The 19,610-nt window shown below is 39.7% G+C and overlaps 1 protein-coding gene across 5 annotated transcripts in view; it reads right to left on the reverse strand.

Moving 5' to 3' along the window:
- The window catches only part of IMMP2L (inner mitochondrial membrane peptidase subunit 2), a 520,099-nt gene that overhangs the window by 476,974 nt on the left and 23,515 nt on the right, over positions 1-19,610 (reverse strand). For all 5 annotated transcript variants that reach the window (XR_006413969.1, XM_044422946.1, XM_044422945.1 and 2 more), the window contains exon 3: positions 15,238-15,341. Coding sequence is in view for 4 of the 5 variants with exons in the window: in XM_044422946.1 (XP_044278881.1) it covers positions 15,238-15,341 (104 nt within the window). In the remaining variant the exon portion in view is untranslated. The remainder of the gene's footprint in view (positions 1-15,237; positions 15,342-19,610) is intronic.

A 19,610-nucleotide genomic window follows, 5' to 3' on the forward strand; every position in this document is an offset into this window, starting at 1 on the left:
GTAAACTGCAAAGTAGAAATGCATATTCTTAAAACACAAGTACTTTGTACTTAAAGTTAAAAGTGTTGTTTCAAATAACTGTTGTTTCAATATGTTTCTTCTTCCTAGAACCTGTTTTTCTTAGAAAAACATTTTAGAGTCAAAGTGAAGGCAATTTCAATGCTACCTTGTGTGTAAAAGTTGATAGAATGGGAAGGAGAGGTTTTCTAAAAAGGAAAAACTAGAATATAATATAGAGGTAGACATTTGGTAAAGCAAGTAATGCATCAAGAATACTTGAAGTGGAAGGATGAACAAAAAGGCTATCAGATGCTCCAGCACAGGAGAATTGACTGGCTCAGATGCACTTGTTCAGCTACACCTTTCCAAGCCCTTGCACAAGAAGAAATGCGTAACGGAAGGGTGAGAGACATGCTAGCTGTTCCTCAGTTTCATTCCTTGTCATCCTCCATGCTTTAGAGACCTGCAGCACTGAGCCTGCCATATTCATGTAAGCAACCTGCACAACGGAGAACCCTAAACCAATGGAGTGGAGGGTAGTGGGAACACCACAGAGGGTTCAGGGCACCACACACTTATATACAATGTAAATTGGGGCAGGAAGTGTCTGCCTATGGCTAATTATGTGCAGAATGAATGCCTGCACAGAACAAGCAACTGACTGACAACAGTAACAACCTAAGGCAGGATAAACAAAACAAACTCCGAAAATATGTCTGTTCCACATCAGCTTATTTCTTTATCATAATATGAGGCAGTAAAAATGTATCAGTGCCTTTCTAACTTACTTTTCAATCCACACAATTAGTGCATATGGGGTAATAAATGAAAAAATACCTTTTCAAACCAGGGTATTATTATTTGAGAAGCTTAACTGTTGTGTACAGTAATGTACTACTCTTGGGACTAATGAGTAACAAAATCTATCCTTTATTGCTTGATGCTTCTGTTCAGAATAAAAGCTGTAATTCTCAACCAATTAGTCAATGAAAGTTATGCTTTGTCTTCCAACCAAGATGGAATCTTGGCCGTTGAAAAAATATTTGGCTAAAATGCACAGTTCTCCAGCTAGAGTAATGTAGTTCAGTACCCTTCATAACTTCCAGTCATGTACAGTGTGCATTTACACAGCAATGCTTTTCAAAACAATACATACTACTTGTGTCATGTTATGTTTGTTGCTCAAAGGAAGCCAATAACATTAGTAGCACTTAGGAACAGTATCTTTGTTGTTACAAGCACTAGGACAGCTGTAATGAGAGAAGTGGTCTTTGCCACAAAGAGAGAAAATATATTGCCAGCCAGCAAAGGATAACGGCATCTTCTATCCCCAGAAGGCTGGCTGCATTGTTTGTGTCTGCTTATATTCCCCTTTACGTGCAACACAGGCTATTTTTAACTTGGTGTCAGATATGACCTTACAGCCAAGATGCTGTAGAAACATATTTATATGCATGACCATGCATTTCTCAGTGCTCTTCAGCGCTCGAGGATATTGACAACTAAAGGTTTCCTTTTTCAAAAAAGCACATTTGCATTAGTGCACACATTCTCCAAGTTCAAAGGCACCACTGTTAAACACAGAAAGTAAACTCTTTTATTTTAAATAGGGATTTCAATTCTGTATTCTTCTAACCAGCAGTGTGTGTGTGTGGGGGGGGGAATTATTGCCCAAATAGAGTGCCCCTAAGGTATGGAATGGGCTTCCACAGGAATTGGTTGAAACCCCATCAGTGGGAGCTGGACATGCATATGGCAGGGATGTCATGAGTGAAGCTGGCTGGAGCCAGAGATCAGACTAGATGGTCCAGGAGACCCAGTCTGACTTGCTCTGTTTCTATGTTTCTGTTTCAGATTATCACCTTATAAGCAGAGGCACAGGAAACAGGACAGTATCCCAGGCTTTTACAAGACTGTGCCCCACCTCAATGTATTAGTTCATACGTACAGGCTACAGGACAGAGAAACTTGCATTCAGACTTCCAAAAGAGCCATCCTTCAAAGAGGAAAAGAAAATGGCAAATTGAAGAGGCACCTTCTCAGTGGCTGCGCCCCATTTAGAGAATGGTCTTCTGAAAGTAGTTTGCCTGTTGCCATCTTTACAATCTTTTTGGCACCAGACAAAACAGTCCTCTTCTCCAGACATTTTAACAATTGATTTTATGTTATTTATACTGCAATTAGTCTTAATATATTTTAACTTATTGATATTGGACCCTTCAGCTGCATATTCTGTTTTATCGTATGTTGCTTTTATGTGTTTTAAAATGTGATATTATTTTATATAATATTGTTATAATACACTTAAGAGAGTGTTAAGTTGAATATGTAAACAAGTTTGTCTGACTTTCACCCTTGTCCTTCAAGGCAATGGCTTACTAATAAGAAGCCTATTCTCAGAATTCTCTACAGGTGAGCTGAAGTATCATTTCCTTGGGTCAAGTATTTCGATAAGCAACATCCAAGAGAGGGAGAAGACACCAACACTAACTGCAGAAAGTTTTATCATCTTGCAGCCTGGCCCTTGCAGAGGAGCTGGAGTGGTTCATAAACTGTGATGCAACAAGAGTTTTGCAAGAGTTTGTTTATCAAAAATAAAAAGTTCTGACTACAAAAACGGCATACACTGACCTATTCCACCAAATGTATTTCAAAGACGTGAGTTACATCCCTGGACTGTATGCCTGCATTGAGCTAGCATGTCAAGTCACCTCTGCTAAGCTGGCAGGTTATGGGCCTGCAGCTGGGTGACCACATATGGAAGTGGAGCAGGGGGTTGGACTCAATGGCCTTATAGGACCCTTCCAACTCTTCTCTTCTCTTCACTGCACTATTAGTAAACTGAAACTAGTAAAAGATTGCCCAAGAGATACCAAAGGGAAAGAAAGGCTTAACCAATTTTTTATGCTCTCAGTCAGGGCCAGTGGCAGATTTCAGTGCACATGCCTCCTGCCTCCTCTTCCGCTAATTACAAGCAGATTGCCTCTTCCTCCTCCATTCTATCCATCTGCCTGCTAGTGTTGCTGCTGTAAGGTCTGACACCACTTTTTGCTTGCTTGACCACCAACCCCACCTCCATTTTCACCACTCATTCACTTGCTATCATACCACTAATACTGGTTCTTCCTCCACCACCACCAGCTGCACTACCCAAAAGTTCTCCTGGTGCTTTTTTGATGGGAGCAGAGCCAACAGTTGGCTTAGCTCAGCTCTGCAGCTGTGGTACACCATTTAAATATCTTCCCAACAACAGCCCTAAATGGCTTGAGCTCAGGATATATAAAAGACTTCTTACCTCCATGTAAATTGTTAATTGCCATCTGAGTCCCCTGCTTTATGTCCCACCCTTGAAAACATGTGAAACTGATGGCAACATGGGACCAGGTCTTCTCAGCAGCTTCACCCCAACCATGAAATTTCCTCCATAGTCAGGTAATTTAATTCTTGGCAGACAGGAAAAAAGCTTTCACTCAAAATTTCTTGACTGTTAATGAGGTATCACAGCTGGTTCCACTCTTGCTTTTCTGTTCCTCTGTTTAATATTGATGATGTTTATACTAAATATCTTTTCTTAATATTTTGTATCAAACATAGTATACAAATATTCAAATGCATATATACATTTCCTTGCACCGAGACTTGCATATCTGTGTGGAGCAAAAGATATTGAGACAACGTGATCAAAGGTTCTGAAATAGGTTGCTAAATACCATGAGCAGTATGTAGTACTCCGACTGCACTCCAAGTGGTTCCTTTGTTGATGTGAGGCCCTCTTCTTGGGAAACAAGAATTAATGCTTCAGATAGTAATCTTGTTATAGAAAGAAGTAGACATGCTCATTTCTCTAATGAAACATGTCACTAGAGCTTGTTGTATAAGCTTAACTGACATGTGCCATTCCAGAAACAGGTCATTCACTCCTTTTCAGTACTTTCAAAATCCACTAGTTTCCACCTATATTATCTGTGTGTGTCACTAGCATGCAGACAGTGTTGGATACTATCCTAAAAATAAAAGGATAACTGAATATAAGAAGAGACCTCTGGATTAGGTCATCAGTCAATCTCACCTTCTAACGCTTTGGCACCTTAACAGAGAGTGAGCACCATATTTACCCCTGCAGCCTTCTGGGAGCCACACCACTGCCAAAAGTTGCTGTACTATTGAGCAACTAAATAAGTGTATACCTTGTTTCCAATAGTAGAATCAGGCTCCCCACAGTTCATCCAGCAACTGATTGGCACCATGGGGGGAGCAGGATTCCTCTGGAAAAGGTGTGTGCAATAGCAGCAGCCAGGACAGACACATGACTCACAGGCTGGATATCTAGGGGCCATATGCAGCCCACAAGCCATGGATGAACCATCCCTGATCTAGCCTGACATCTCGTTCCCTACAATGACCAACCAGATCCTTCTGAAAACCAATAAGCCGGGCCTGAAGGAAACATCTGGAGATATTTTGATCTCCCATCAATTGGTACACAAAGTCTAACACTGAACCTGGAGGTTGCATATACACATCATAATTTAGAACCATTTCTAGAGACATTTCTTCTTTGAATTTGCCTAAACATGCTTTAAAGCCATCTGCACATCTTGTGGGAGTGAATTAATGAGGTGATGTGTAAAGAGCTGCTTCCTTTTGTCTGTTCTGAATCTCCTGTCAATCGGTTTAACTGGCTGACCCCCAAATTCTGTTATCATAAGAAAAGAGACATGGCAGCAATGGAATGACAGTGGCTTAGTGTAGCATTATTGATCAACCATCTGTTCTCTGATTTTAGGAAGAGGCCATCAGGAAAAGCAACATAGGTGGAAGTTTCCTTATGCACTTGGATTGGCATGGGAAGAACTACAGCAGTGGCAACCATGCTTATCCACAGATCCCTAGAAGCAATCTGAGTCACACTCTCAGTACTTGGTGGTCAGGCAGCATGAAGGTTTCACATTAAACACAGGAGTGGTTACACAGCTTTCTAATATTACACGAGAGGCATTTATGATGGTGATTTCCTATCCTGATGTAATTTTGAGAATTCCTAAAGAGCACACACATCATTTTAACATAGGAAAGAGTAACTGCGGAGGATACTTGGCACATTCTTGAAAGAAAGAGCAGAGTGGGTGGCTGGATGAACTTCATCTATTTTCTAACAAATTTAAATTCTCTTTTATGCTTGAAACCTCTTTGCAGTTTTTGAGTTTGTGTAGATGTGTTAAGGAAAATTATCCCCTATCATCTTCTATGCCTGTGCTTAGAAAAGTAGTTTTACCATAATTTCAAGCCATGGTCTAAAACATTTAATGGTATCTTTAAAGCCTGTAGGATTTTACTTCCACTATCAACTCAACTTGTAATTAAAATAGTAGAATAACAAGTCTTAGATGATGTGGAAGTTACTGCAGAATTACATCAGACAATACTCTAGAAAATCAAATGTTTAAGCATTAAGGGCTTGACAACTGCATGTGTACTCTGAAAAACAGAATCAAGCAGGCTTTGAGAAGATTCTAATCACCGCTTTTGCTTCCTGCAAATGGCACCACTAATTCAGATCATATTTCCAGCAACTCCCACAGTAGAACTGTGCCAGCCAAGTGGCTATGGAACGTAAATCCTGCATTGAGCAAAAGGGGTTGGATTTGATGGCCTTTTTGGCCCCTTCCAACTCTCCTATTTTATGAATTACGTTTCTATGACAACCCACCTCACTCGATGTTATAAAGTAAGTTATTATACAACTAAGGCATCAGGGCTCTACATACAGCCATGCAACATGTTCTAATGCTTAAAGGTATCAAAGAGGAATAGATGGATTCATGGAACAGAATTATGAATGGCCATTAACTATAATGATTATATTGCACATCATGACAGATCAGTTTGAATGTCAAATGCAACTCGAATAGTCAGACACTGGAAATGATCAAGAGAGATAAGAATCTTTTGTAACCTCTGCTGTGAATATATCCTGGAAGCATCCAGAGAACTGGTTATATTTAGATTGAATGGAATATTTTATTTGGTCTAACGTATAAAGGCCCCCTCTTGGATGCACACATTAACATGGTGAGGAGGTTTGACAGAGTCAAAGAAGCTGAGAGCAACACCGGAAGGAGGCCAGACTCTCTCACTAGGCTAGTCTCCTAGCAGAGTCACCCAAGGCAGAATGGTCAGGGCTAAGACGCATCCACCCTCTTCAGGAGTTATAGTCATACCAGCAAGAAGAGAATGAAACTCATTAATGTTGATGGAGGCAGAGAAATTTCTGAAAGGCAGCTACTAGGCAACAGCAAGTAGTTAAAAGTAATACTGGCAGAGAATCTTTCACAGACAATGGCAGTGACGCTCAAGATAACTCTAAAAAAAACTATGATGAAACAATCCAAATGAAACAAGAGATAGTGCCAGAAGACAAGACCCCCAGGTTGGAAGTCACTTCACAAGCTACTGGGGAAAGGCAAAGGACAAATACCAGCAGTGCTGTTGCTAATGATGCTACTAGATCAAAACTGAAAGGAAGTCTGATGGCTGACATGAACAAAGGTGAAAGGAAAGTCTGATGCAGCACAACACATACAATTGGGACATGGAACGTGAAAAGCATGAATCAAAGCAACCTGGAAATCGTAAAGCAAGAAATGGAAAGAATGAACATGGCAGTACTTGGTATGAGCAAACCAAAGTGGACAAAGTATTTTATTCCAGAAATGGCAGTCTGAGAAGAAAGGGAGTCAGAGGCAATAATATCTAATACTGAGGTAAGACATAGCACAGGCAGTATGAGGCTAGAATGCAAAATTTGACTGATTAATATTAATCAGAATTAGTGGAAAACCTATCAACATAACCATCATTCAATTCTACACTTCAACAACAGATGTCAAAGAAGTAATAACTCAAAACTTTTATGTAGGTGCTCCAGAGGAAATGGATAATACACCAAAACAAGAGACACCGCTAATCTTAGGTGACTGGAATGCAAAAATCAGAAACAGCAGAATCAAATGCTGCAGGAAAATTTGGCCTAGAGGTAAGAAATGAAGCAGGAGAACAACTCACATAATGTTATGATGCCAACAACTTGTTTATTGCAAACACATCCTTCAAGCAACTGCTCAGATGATTGTGTACATGGAGTTCACCAGATGGCCAATGCAGAAATCAAATAGATTATGTAATGGGAAGCAGAAAGTGGAGAAGCTGTATTCTTGCTGCCAAAACAAAACCAGGAGCAGACTGCCGTAGTGACCATTAGCTCTTAATTACAAAAATCAGAGTCAAGCTAAAAAAGATCACCAACAGAAACAGAGCCAAAATATAGCTTTAATAACATCCCTGAAGAATTTAAAGTTCAAATAAACAAGAGATCTGCATTGCTCAACTTAATCAACCATGAGCCAGAAGAACTGTGGACTGAAAGTAGAAACATTATTAGGGAAGAATGCTGAAACACAAACAAGGTTTACTACTTGAAAGTTACTTGCTACTGAATAACAGTCAGTATGGTTTCAGTAGGATCATCTTCTCCACAAGTACCAGCTGTACTCTGATATTTTTATTTATAGGCATTTGTTGGATTCCATCATCATCTGAGGTGTGGAAGGTGGCCATTGAGCTTTTCAGTAATGGTACACCTGTTTTGGAATGCGCCTCACAGAGAGGCTCCTAAGGAGCCCCTTCTAGGCAAAAGCCAGGCTTTAAAGTCTTTCCTGATCAATTTTATATGGATTATTTTGTGCCAGCTTTGTACATATGCTGCTTTTAGCCTCTGAAAATGTATTAGTTATTTTACAGTTATTTCTATTGCAAATAGCACTGACAATATATGGGAAGGGCTGGGTATAAATCCATGACAAGCAACTGGCACCTGATAATGAGATATTTTGTATTTCATTTATTAATTATGAGCTGGAATTTCCCAAATTCAAATCATACCTCAACAGTTTATCATCCATAATGAGGAGAAAATATTACTGGATGACTTTACAGGAGCCTTGCAAGCATTTTTCACGTGTGCAAAACTAACTGGGCACTAATCAAAAACTCTTTAATACTACAAAGTATTATTATACTAAAAGTTGTCCTCTCATACTATCCTTTGGGCTGTGCTAACTTCTTAAAATAAGAATTTCATAAGCTTAAGGCATATATTCATTGCATTTAAAAAATACATTGTTTAACTTTATATTTAGGCCCTTGGATGGTGAAGAAATTTGGCGGAAAGCGAAGGCAATTTTATCTTGATGAGGTTCAAAAGTCTTTTTTCCATTGACATCTGGAGAATGTACACCAATCACTTTTTTGTAGCTGAGAAAGCAGTTCCCATGATCAGTAGTTCTCTGATCTATTTGAAACTTTTCTATGGATCTTGTAATGGTATTGCAATAGTTCCATGGAAACCTGTATCAGTTTCAAGCAACATCATCTTGGCCAATACAATCTTCATGGGGAAAAGCTTTAGTTCAGTGGCCAAACACATGTTTTGCATGGAAAAGGCAGTAGGTTTAGAGCCAACCCTGCCATTAGGAAAAGCAAGGCAATACTGGGACAAACTGGCATCTGTTCCCTGTTTTCCTAATTTTGACCATGACACTGTAAAATGAAGGAGCAACATACACGGTCCTAGTACATGCATGAAACGTTTCCCAGAGACCACTGTATTAGATGATTCACCTAGAAGCACTATCTTACACAATACTGAACATTCATAAAAGCATAATGACTTCAATAAAACTCAGACTTTCAAAACCATATACTGAAACTTATTTCTAACTTGAGCTGCAGTGTATATTAATACTATAATCTGTACACACTGTACACAATAAGTCCTATTGAGCTAAATGGAGCTTTCTTCTAAGTAGACATGTGTAGGATTCTTCTGTTAATATAGGCTTCCAGCCAATTTAAAGTCTACTAGCTCTTTGTTTCTCCTCCAATATGCCAAAAGTGCAAAATTATATAACTTCCTACAAAACCCTACAAAAACTGTAGCCAAGGTGCATGTGTGAAGTTAGCGTGTTAAAAAGAAATCAAAGCAATCAAACTATTTCAATAAATAGGAATTCTACATCTTCACAAACAACTACTGCTAATTACACTCAGTTATTTCAGCAAAATAATAATCAGATGCTGCAAATTTAATGCCAACATTTGAGCAAATAATTCACTAAACAAGCTATTATTTATGGATACTCTGACAGTGAGTGCTTTATTTGAAACCATAAATAACTTATACTATATTTTATTGGCTGATATTTAGGACTACCAATGAGTTGTCTTCTTTTTGGTACAGAATTTTAATCTAGCTGTACTAGTATTAATTTAGACCATTTCTGGCTTTTATTTAATTATTTATTTGCTGTAGCTGTACACTATTTCAAGTGCCATTTTTATAGCAGAATTTATGTGACAAGCCACTGACTTGGGTACCAGACTAGGCCTACTGTGAGGACTAGGCAAGGCAGTGGGCGAGGCATTGGTCAAACAAAAAGAAAGTATACTGACCACCCAGCTGCCTCTGAGCCTAATTCAAGGTGCAGATTTAAAACTTAGAAAGCCTTACATGGCTTTTGACCACAACACTTGATGGAACACTTCCTCTAACTGCATTATTCCTGGACACTATGATCAACTTCAACAATCAATACGCCAACTCTGAGGTGGCTTCGGTATACCCCAGTGCTGGAGACAATAAAACAGAACAGGAGATGGTCTGGATAAAAATTCCTAGTGGATGCAAGTGAGTCCTGGAATGTGCCTATAGCAAAGAATATTGAGCAGATAGGAGCAGTGAAAGCAGCAAAGAAGGAATACCTCACTATCTCTATTCACTTTTCACTTTGCCACGCAGGAGAACTCTTCAGGATCATCCAGGGCCAATTACACACAGGCTCCTAGGACCTTTCATGCTTGTCTAAAGCCCACTGCAACATATTTGCTAGACACATCTGGAATGAAGGCTCTTGCATCCTCAAGACCTTGGTTTCCCATGTTACAGCAGCTGAATCTGTTGAGGTCGTGACCAGAGCACCACCTGGTCAAGTTTTTTGGGGGGGTGGGTTTTTTTTTTTTTTTTTTTATAAGTTCCAACTGGTACAGCTTGGGAAGTTGACAAGGAGCCTGGCCAAGTTTATGAAACCAGATCCATACTGCTCCTTGCCCTTCTTGACTTATAAAGGCTGGGAGGTCAGGAATGGACAGCTGGGCTAAGGTGGTAATAAATGGCTCTTTATGAAAGGGAGTGGTGCCATGCTGCTATTAAGATGCAGTGGTGAGACCACTCCTGAATAACTCTTCTTTGGACCCAGATGATCCCAGTAATTTTAGGCCAGGCACAAATATCCCTTCCCTGGGCAAGGTCCTTGAGCAGGTGATAGTAAACCAGCTCCAAGCACTTGCAGATGATTACCTGGATCCATTATAGGTCAACATTCAGGCTAGATTTGGGCATGGAAACAACCTTTGTTGTCCTCTATGATAACCTATATTAGTAGAGAGACAGTGGCAGTGTGATTTTATTGATATTCCTGGATCTCTCAGCATTTCCACTGACCATAGCACAGCTGTCTGAGTTCGAAGCAGGTAAAAGAGTACTGCATTGCAATGACTCAAGAAGGTGGTTCTTGAAGGATATTACTCAGCCCCTTAGATTCTTCAGTATGGGGTTCCTTGGGGACCAATCTTCTCCCTCATGCTATTTACCATCAACATGAAACAGAGTGAAGTCATCTGGAGTTTTGGAGTATGTTGTCATCAGTTTGCTGATAACACACAACTCTACTTTTCCTATTCATCTTCAGCAGGTAAAACTGTGGATATGCTAAACCAGTGCCTGCCTGCTACAATGACTGGATGAGAGCTAACAAACTAAAGCTCAATCCAAATAAGACTGAGATTCAGTTAGTGGATAACCACTCTGGTTAGATGGACTGTGTTCTACCTGTATTAGACAGGCTTGCACTCCCCTTGGAGGTATAGGTTCATAGTCTATGGGTCCTCATCTTGGTTTGTTTGAGTTTCAGGTGGTTTCTCTCACCACCTCCTACATCAGTATTTAGACAGGGATAACCTGGTTATAGTAAACTATATTCTAGTAATCTTTATGTTAGACTGCTGCAATGTACTCTATGTGGGACTGCCCTTTAAGATTGTTCAGAAGCCGCAGCTTGCACAAATTGTGGCAACCAGATTAAAAACTGGGACCAGAAGATGTGAACACATAGCACCAATTCTGGGCTGCTTATATTGTCTCTGTGTTCCCAAGTCCAATTTAAGGTGCTGGTTTTAACAATAAAGCCCCGTGTGACCTGGGATTACAATACTTGATGGAACACCCAGCTGTAATCTACCTGGACTCTACAGGTAGATTAGGGCCTGTCTCCAACTGCCAGCTCCAAAGGAAGTGTTTTTGCTGAAAACAACTAGACAGCCTTCTCAGTGGCAGCCCCCCCCCCCCCCAGTCATGGAACAGGCACACACTGAAGCCTAGAGCTAGCACCAGTAGGGTATTTAATCAGCTCTAAATACTACACTAGAATAATACTGAGGTATCATACCAGCTGACTAACAGGTCTTATTGTTAAACATCATTAGTTACTGTAGCCACAAAATCCAATTTTAAATTTGGTTTCTAAATTTTCTAATATACTGTTATTATGTTTTACTCTTATTTGTATTTTATGTACTGTTGAAAACCACACAGAGCGCTTCAGTTGTCAGGCAGTATGGAAACAAAATGGTCTGGTGCCTAGAATGCTGGACCACACACCCATATGAACCCATCTGGGTTCCAGTCTTTATTCAGTCATGAAGCAGGTTGTTGTTGTGAGGATAAAATGGACTTATGCAAGCTGCCTTGGATTCCGCAGAAGAGGAAAAAAACAAGGATATAAATGCAATGTAAGAATAATATACTTTGTTTACCTTTTACCTCTTCCATGTGATTCTATGAATGGAAAACAAGCAGAACACTGCAGGGGCTTTTTACACAATTACTTAGAAAAACATCAACCTGCTTTTGCTCTGCAAAGCTCTCCTAGGTGCTACTGGCAGGATCAGGAGGTACTTGGCACATACAGGAGCACTTCTTGCAACCTTGGGCCATTTGGTATACGACACAGAATGGATGGATGCTTCAGAGTTTTCTCTTTAATAAACCAAACCTTTTCAAAAGACTATTTCTGTACTTTAGATTTCCAGGAAGGTGGAAGCGACTTGTCTGGCATAAAAGAAAATTGAACCAGTGTACAGTTCTTTATTCTTCAAGGGGGGAAAAAGGAGACTATTTGGCCATTAATGAAAAGATGAACCTATTAAAGATATAAAAGAGCAACTCCATATAGGTTTCTTCAAAACTTTCCTTCAGTTCTTCAATGTAGAAGATTACATATGGCAATTCAGTCTGTTGCTGACAGACCTGAGCAGATGAACACAACAGTAAATATTTCCAATTCTTATACAATTTCAAGATCCTAGAAAAAGTTTTCAGGGGAGAACTTCTGGAGTGCCATATGGATTTAGAATAACTTATTGATGAAAACTTGCAGTTTAGAGGGATTGATGGACTGCAACTTCATGAAGAACTTTCTGCCTCAACTCCCATTATAAAACTCACCATGACTGCAATTCAAATACTGGAACATGCAGTCAGACCTTTCTCCCAGTTTGACCAGTATATAACACCTACTTTCAACTTTGCTTATCACATTTCCTTCTGGCAAAAGAACCTGTTTTGAAACTCAACATTAAACAAAAAATACATTCTTCAGTGTGTCACCAGGGGGTACTAGGGCTTGACATGCTTTCAGTTGAAAAAGACCTTGCAATGGTCAATATTTTTCCTTGACCTTGCCAGTGTTGATACATTTTTCTAAGTTTCTAAGGAATGTGGTCAACAGAAAGACAAAATTTGTTTGCCCACTGCTAGTAGCATTTATTATGAATCTGAGGTGCATTACTTAAGGCATGTTGCTTTCAAGCCAGAGCATTTGTTTGTTTGTTTAAATGGTGCCTATGCATGACACACTACCATACCCTATGAATAAGTTGTGTAGTAAAGGCTGGATGCACTGTAGGTTGTTCCATGAAAATCAGACTACTGGGCTTTCTGTGGCTTGTTCTCTAGCTCCATTCCTTTGATTCTCTCCTAGTAACCCAATCTCCTTTGTGGCTGAACACATGTTACCTTATCTTTCCCGCTCTGATCACTACCGCTTTTTTGTTTACCACTTGAAAAAACAAACAGATCTGAAAAATCCATTGTGATATTGTTTTCCCAGGTTTAGATGACATGATAACCCATCACAGATCAAACGGTGCCTCAAAGAAGTGCGCTGCCGGGATGACTTGTTGCTGAAAAGCAAGCCACGTTGCAGGAAGTGGTCTTGGCCCAGGTGCCATGACAACCCACCATTGTCGGTTACCCATGATGGGTCACCAGGCTAATGTGCAAACCAGGCTAATGTGTTTCAAACAGCTCTTTCTATCACCTTAAAATATAGCAACACTGATAAATGTTGCAATGTTAAAGGAATTAAAAATAGAGGAAATCAATTTCCAAGGAAACGCTGTTATCCCAGCACCCAAAAGTCTATTTTATGCTTTTCGAGAAGCAGTAAGATGGGACAGAAAGGTGCCAAAACTGTACTTCACCTGAAGTTTCAAAATACTTTGAAGCAGCCCTAGGTCAGACAAGCGTATCACATGACCACTAGGACTATTCTTTAATACCAGGTGTTCTGTAAGCCATGTAGTATATAACATCTTAGAATATGCCTCATTATTCAGGAAACATACATGCTACTGCAACAGTTTTTCTTGAAATCACAAGTAGAGAAAACTAGTCAAAGCTAAAACTGTTTTGGCCATACAGGCCAAATTATTTTTTATTTTTTTAATATTTTGGTTAACAAGAGAAAGGCAGCTTCATTTCCTGCAGCATTTTGTAGCTCAAGGAACAACCAAGGCATCAGATTTTTAGTTGGTACTGTTTGTGGCCTGACCTCTTCATTTCCTTACCCATCAAAAATATTATCACTGTTTTCCAAGACAAAGTCACAGCAAGTGGGTCTCTGGGCACTGGCTGCATATAGAAGTGTGTTTGTTGTGTCTGACTTTTGGCCTATACATCCAATTCTGGAACCTTGTCTGACATAAGTGCCAGGCATGCATATGTAATAGACTCATGACTAAGAACAGCTTTCATAAAATTATTACAGCACGGTGATTGCCAAAAGCGGTTATCAGGAAACCAAAGAGACCGTTCTTACAAAATGCAGTAGCAATGTGCTAATATAAAAATAAGCAATAAGCCCCTATTTATGAACTTACAGCATTTCCATCCAACAACCAGTTCTAATATGCACAATTTCCTACAGGGAAAACCAATGACAACTTTCATTGCTGTCTATGCACATGTGCTTTAATTAAAAAACTAAAAAACAAGTTTTGTCATCAGAGCATATACGATCAATTTGCTTAATGTCATTGTGTCTGGTGTGCACAATTCGACATTCCATTTCTACATTCCATTAAGAGTGGAATAGTTTGCATCCGTCAAATGCCAGCAAGACGTTAAGCAGAGACACAGCACCACCTTATGGTTAGTCATGCCACAATACAGTCAAAACCTTCTCCCATCACACCAGTTTCAGGAATGACCAATGTTTGCCCCACACCCTCTGTCATACTTCTGTTAATATGAAGTAAGTCCAACATCACAGAAAAATAGATCCAGTATAGTGTTCCACATGAAAGGAAATCTATTACGGAAGCACCATGCTGTATTCAAGACACATTTTTCTATCAACTTCCAATGTTACTGTAAACCTACTATTATTATTATACCCTTATTAGTACAAGTTAATTGCACTTGCATTTCTCATCTACAACTAGATATTACCACACATACAGACATAGAACAATATCCTATTCTGCACTGGTGCTAATCTAAATTAAATTGCACTAGCACAAAGCTTGCTCTAATGCAATGTAATTTACATTAGAGGAATTGCTGAATAAGATACTGCCGAATGCGCTTTTGAATGCTTGATGATGAAAGCCCCTTCTAGAAATCAACAATACTAATTCTGCATGTGTTACTCACACAATAAGTCTCTTGCCAAGTTCCTCTCTGTAGCCTCAACTGCGTAACGGCATTATAAATAAAACTTCCAAACAACATCAGTGACACAAAGTAATATACAAAGATATACTGGGATTTAAGTTACTTACACCAGTGAAACTATATCTCCACGTTGTACCTCATAATTTCGAATACTCCAGTGGTTTAAAAGCACTACATCAGACATCTGTCCGTCTTCTGGATTCAATGATGGCTGAGGAATAAGGAAACAAAAGGAGTGTTTTGCTTAAAGAAAAATATGTAAATAACTCTAATCCAGAGGCACAGTTCTGTAATGCATGGAAGTTACTGGCTAATTGCAGCCTGTACTGTTCCATCCAGACTGTGTTTATGCCCACCTACATTTAAAGTGTAGCTGAGGAAGTGCTACATGAACTACCATTTGGGGGACTAACACAGGTATGTCAATTGGTCTTTAACTGAATTCCCTAATCTGCAGCTATATACCAGTCCCATCACGCTATTCTTTCTGTCCAGGCTACTGAAAAGGAAGGGGGGTTTTTTTGTCCGTCAGTGATAGCTGCCAATAAAGAGACTGAAGTTAACCTGTGTGCTGCAGAGATAATATCTCTACATCATAACATTCATCCTTCAGGTCACAGGGTATACTGCTCACATATACAGAATGTAAAATGCACTGAGACCTGTATTTATTAAGGCCATTAAAAGAGTCATTTTGTGAAACAATGTCAATCCCCCTATACAGTAGGTTACAATGTTACATGAAAATCGCAAGCCTGCATGCATGTTGTGGGGTTAGCTGTATTGGTGTTTAATAAGCTTTGTGATTATGTAAGCAACTCATCAATGTGAAAAGAAATACTGAACAGCCTGGTAGTATAAATGCTTCATGAGTTTGGAAAGTTTTGTTAGAATTTGCAGTAATTGTTCCATTTCCCCTGGACAAGAACACTAGAGAACCAGTGTGGTGTATTGGCTAAGCGTGTGGAATTGCGATGCAGGAGATTTGGGTTCTAGGCCCCACCTAGCCACAGAATTCACTGGATGACTTGGGATCAGTCACAGAAAGAGGGGAATTGTGTAAGCTTCCTTGAGTATCTTGAAAGGAAAAAAGTGCAGGATATAAATATAATAAGTATCTAAATTTCAAGGGAAAGTGACAAGAAAAACAATGAGATTAACAACAAAATCAGTGTGTATGAAAAGACTTCTTCATCTGACAGATAACATTCCTATCTTGTACATGTATTATACATATTGCCACTTTTTAAGATCAAAGTTCCAAGGAAGACGCAGAGGAAGAAAAGCAGGAAGAGGAGGAGATGCCAAAATATTTTACTATGAAGCAATCTGGGACACTTTTGTCTATTGCTGACAATCAAGAGCAGCAGAACTGCTTTAGTTTTCATACCCTGTGGACACCTTACCCCAGAGTCCACAAGGGCACTGAGCAGCAGAAAGGATATACATGTATCTCATCAAGGTAGCTTTCCCTGCTGTCCATTTTTGTAGAATTAATACAGAAGTGCTGAAAGAAATGCCTACTGAAATGAAGTACTAGCTTTTACAGGCATGTGCACATCATTTGAACGAGCTCTATGAGGACAGCAGCAAACGTGACCCTTCTGCAATCTTTCTATTGAAATTGTACTAGTAAGGACTTGCAGGATCAGTTGGCCTAAATCAGCACAAAGCCCTACCTCATCTTAAGACATTGTTACTTCTGTATATTTAAGAGAAACAGATCACCTGGAGATCACTTCAACAGATCCTGAAGGTGTGAATTCAGTTATTTGGTCTGAACACTACTCCTAATTTTGCCATTCTAAGCTCCAAAAGAATAATTCTAAGTTCTAATTATAATTAGTTCTAAGCTCCAAAAGAATAATAAAAACATGTATTTCAATGCATATTTTAAGATGAAACACATACAAAAATGTATTTTGAGGAGAATACATTCAACTGCACTGTGCATTTTTAGTTTCAGATACATACATAATTGAGAAAATGGGGCAGAGGAGATTTATGAAAAAACACTGAGAAGCAAATGAGAGATATGGGAAGAAACAATCCACCAGATGAACTCAACTCTCCAACATTCAGTGCATTGCTTACTGACTTAAGTGTACCATGATGACTTTTTCTTTGGCTCTCATGTAATGATATACTGAGACTATTGGAACAATTAAATAATCAGATTTAACATGTAATTTTGTCAATAGTGCTGTTTATTCATATTCATATTCTCATTCATTTTAACAGCTATAGACCACAAAATCTAAGCAAGAATTTCAGCATGCTCTTTCACTTGCAATCCTAGTTTTTCATTGCTGATATTACTTGTCATGTAAAGACTGAAAACATTTTTAATCCACAGAACAAGGAATCATTCATCCCCCTTTCAGCACATTTTTACCCCAACCATTTAAATAATATGTTTCAGCTTCCTATTTAGTGCTTCTAATCCAAGAGGCTTATTTGCATAAATTAAATAGAAGTACAATCAGTAGAAATTAAAACCAAGATAGGAAAAACCCAGAAAGACAATGTTTATAGAATTAGTTTATTGTGATTATATCCCCATAATCACTATAGAGGACAAAAGCCAACTAAAATAATGTGAGAAGTTCATTGCCTTGAGTTAAAATTAAACAAAAACTCAAGAGACAAGATTCTATTCAAAGTTTGTCTCCAAACCAACTAAAAACATAAATAGACCCATGCCTAGTAATAAATTCAGCAGTGACATGATCAGTCCATGTGGCTTCAGTCTTATTTAGTAAATTCCTTATACCTCAAACTTCCTTCTATTGGGATTCACACACAGTGAGTGAGCTCCCTTTTTCAATCTGTTTCAGAGGGGCAATGTGCCAGCATGTTATATGAAACTAAACTCTTGGGGTACATTAAAGTCTAAAGGTGCAATCCAATGCAAATTTAGATAAGTTTCTTATGTCTATACTTGCACGGGATTATATCCTAACAAATGGAATGCGACAGTAGTTTTTCTCTGAACCCATGTAGATATGAAGTAAGGATTCCAGGGATACCCACACTTTGCCAAAGACTCCCCTAAGCAGACGTGAGGCCCACTGGGGTAGAGACAGGAAAAAAGACAGCAGACAGATAATGGGCTCTTCCCATCACCTCACCTCTGGACTCTGAGACCTCCTTACAAGTAAGTGATGAGCAAAGAAAATAAGATGGGAAATGGCCATGACTGAAGAACATCACATAAAAAGACATCAAGGAGAAATAAGCTTCATGGTTCTCCTAAGTCAGAAACCATGAAGGAAAGGTAACAAAGAGTGAGGCTAGCTTATCATCCTGCAGAAGAGCAGGTTGCTTACCTGTAACTGATGTTCTTCGAGTGGCCATCTGTGCAGTCATACATATGGGTTCTGCATCTGTGCAGTGCCTTTGGCCAGAAGATTAACAGCTAACGGTTTTTGGTGGGAACTCCGCTCCCCCTCCCCCCTAGCGTTATATAAGGAGCAGAGTGTCCGCCATTTTCCAGTCTTTGAAAGACTGACATTTGTTCCTATAATAAAGGATTGTCAGTATGACAATATAGCCAAATTCAGTAGTGGTACGACACATAGCTAAAGAGATCATAGTATCGAAAGAAGATAGTCGGACCACCCATGATACCAAGCAGGGTCGGAGGGTGGGTTGTGTGACTGCACAGATAGCCATTCAAAGAACATCAGTTACAGGTAAGCCACCTGCTCTCCTTCATCGTGGCCTCTGTGCATCACACATGTGGGTAGAATAACAAGCTTACCCCAACTGGAGGAGGGAGGTGTCATCAGCAAAGGGCAGAAGAAAGGACAGCTCTGCCAAAAGAGCAATCCTGCCTGGCACAGACATTGAGTCTATAATGTCTGGCAAAGGTACAGGGGGTAGCCCAAGTGGCCGCCCTGCACACATCTTCCATCAGGACCCCTGATGCAAAGGCCGAAGAAGCAGCAACAGGTCTTGTAGAATGACCTCTTGGAGTAGATGGCAAGTCCAACTTAGCTAACTGATAAGACAGGATGATCGTATTTACTATCCATTTCGAAAGATGTTGGGAATTGACCGGGCAGCCTCAGTTGTGTTCCGAGTATTTTACAAAAAGTCTATTGGAACACCGAACAGACTCAGTCCTGGACCTTTAAAAGGCTAAGCAACGACGAACGTCCAGCATGCAGAGATCGCTCTATTGGATTTGAAGGGGTTGGAAAGAATGCTGGTAAAACAATCTCCTGTTGCATGTGAAACGAAGTAGCGATTTTCGGAAGGAAAGACGGATCCAGCCAAAGAACCACCTTTTCCTTATGAAAATTCAGGAAAGGGGGGGTCTACCCGAAGGGCGCAGAGTTCAGAGGATCTACGGGCTGAAGTCACTGCAACAAGGAAGGCAGTCTTCCATGAGACAAGGCGTAGATCAATCGTCGCCATGGGTTCGAAAGGTGATCGAGTCAGCGCTTGTAAGACCACCGAAAGACTCCAGGTGGGC

This window comes from Varanus komodoensis, unplaced genomic scaffold, assembly GCF_004798865.1.
Source record: "Varanus komodoensis strain SLA01 unplaced genomic scaffold, ASM479886v1 scaffold13_1, whole genome shotgun sequence".
In the NCBI taxonomy this organism is placed as follows: Eukaryota; Metazoa; Chordata; class Lepidosauria; order Squamata; family Varanidae; genus Varanus; species Varanus komodoensis.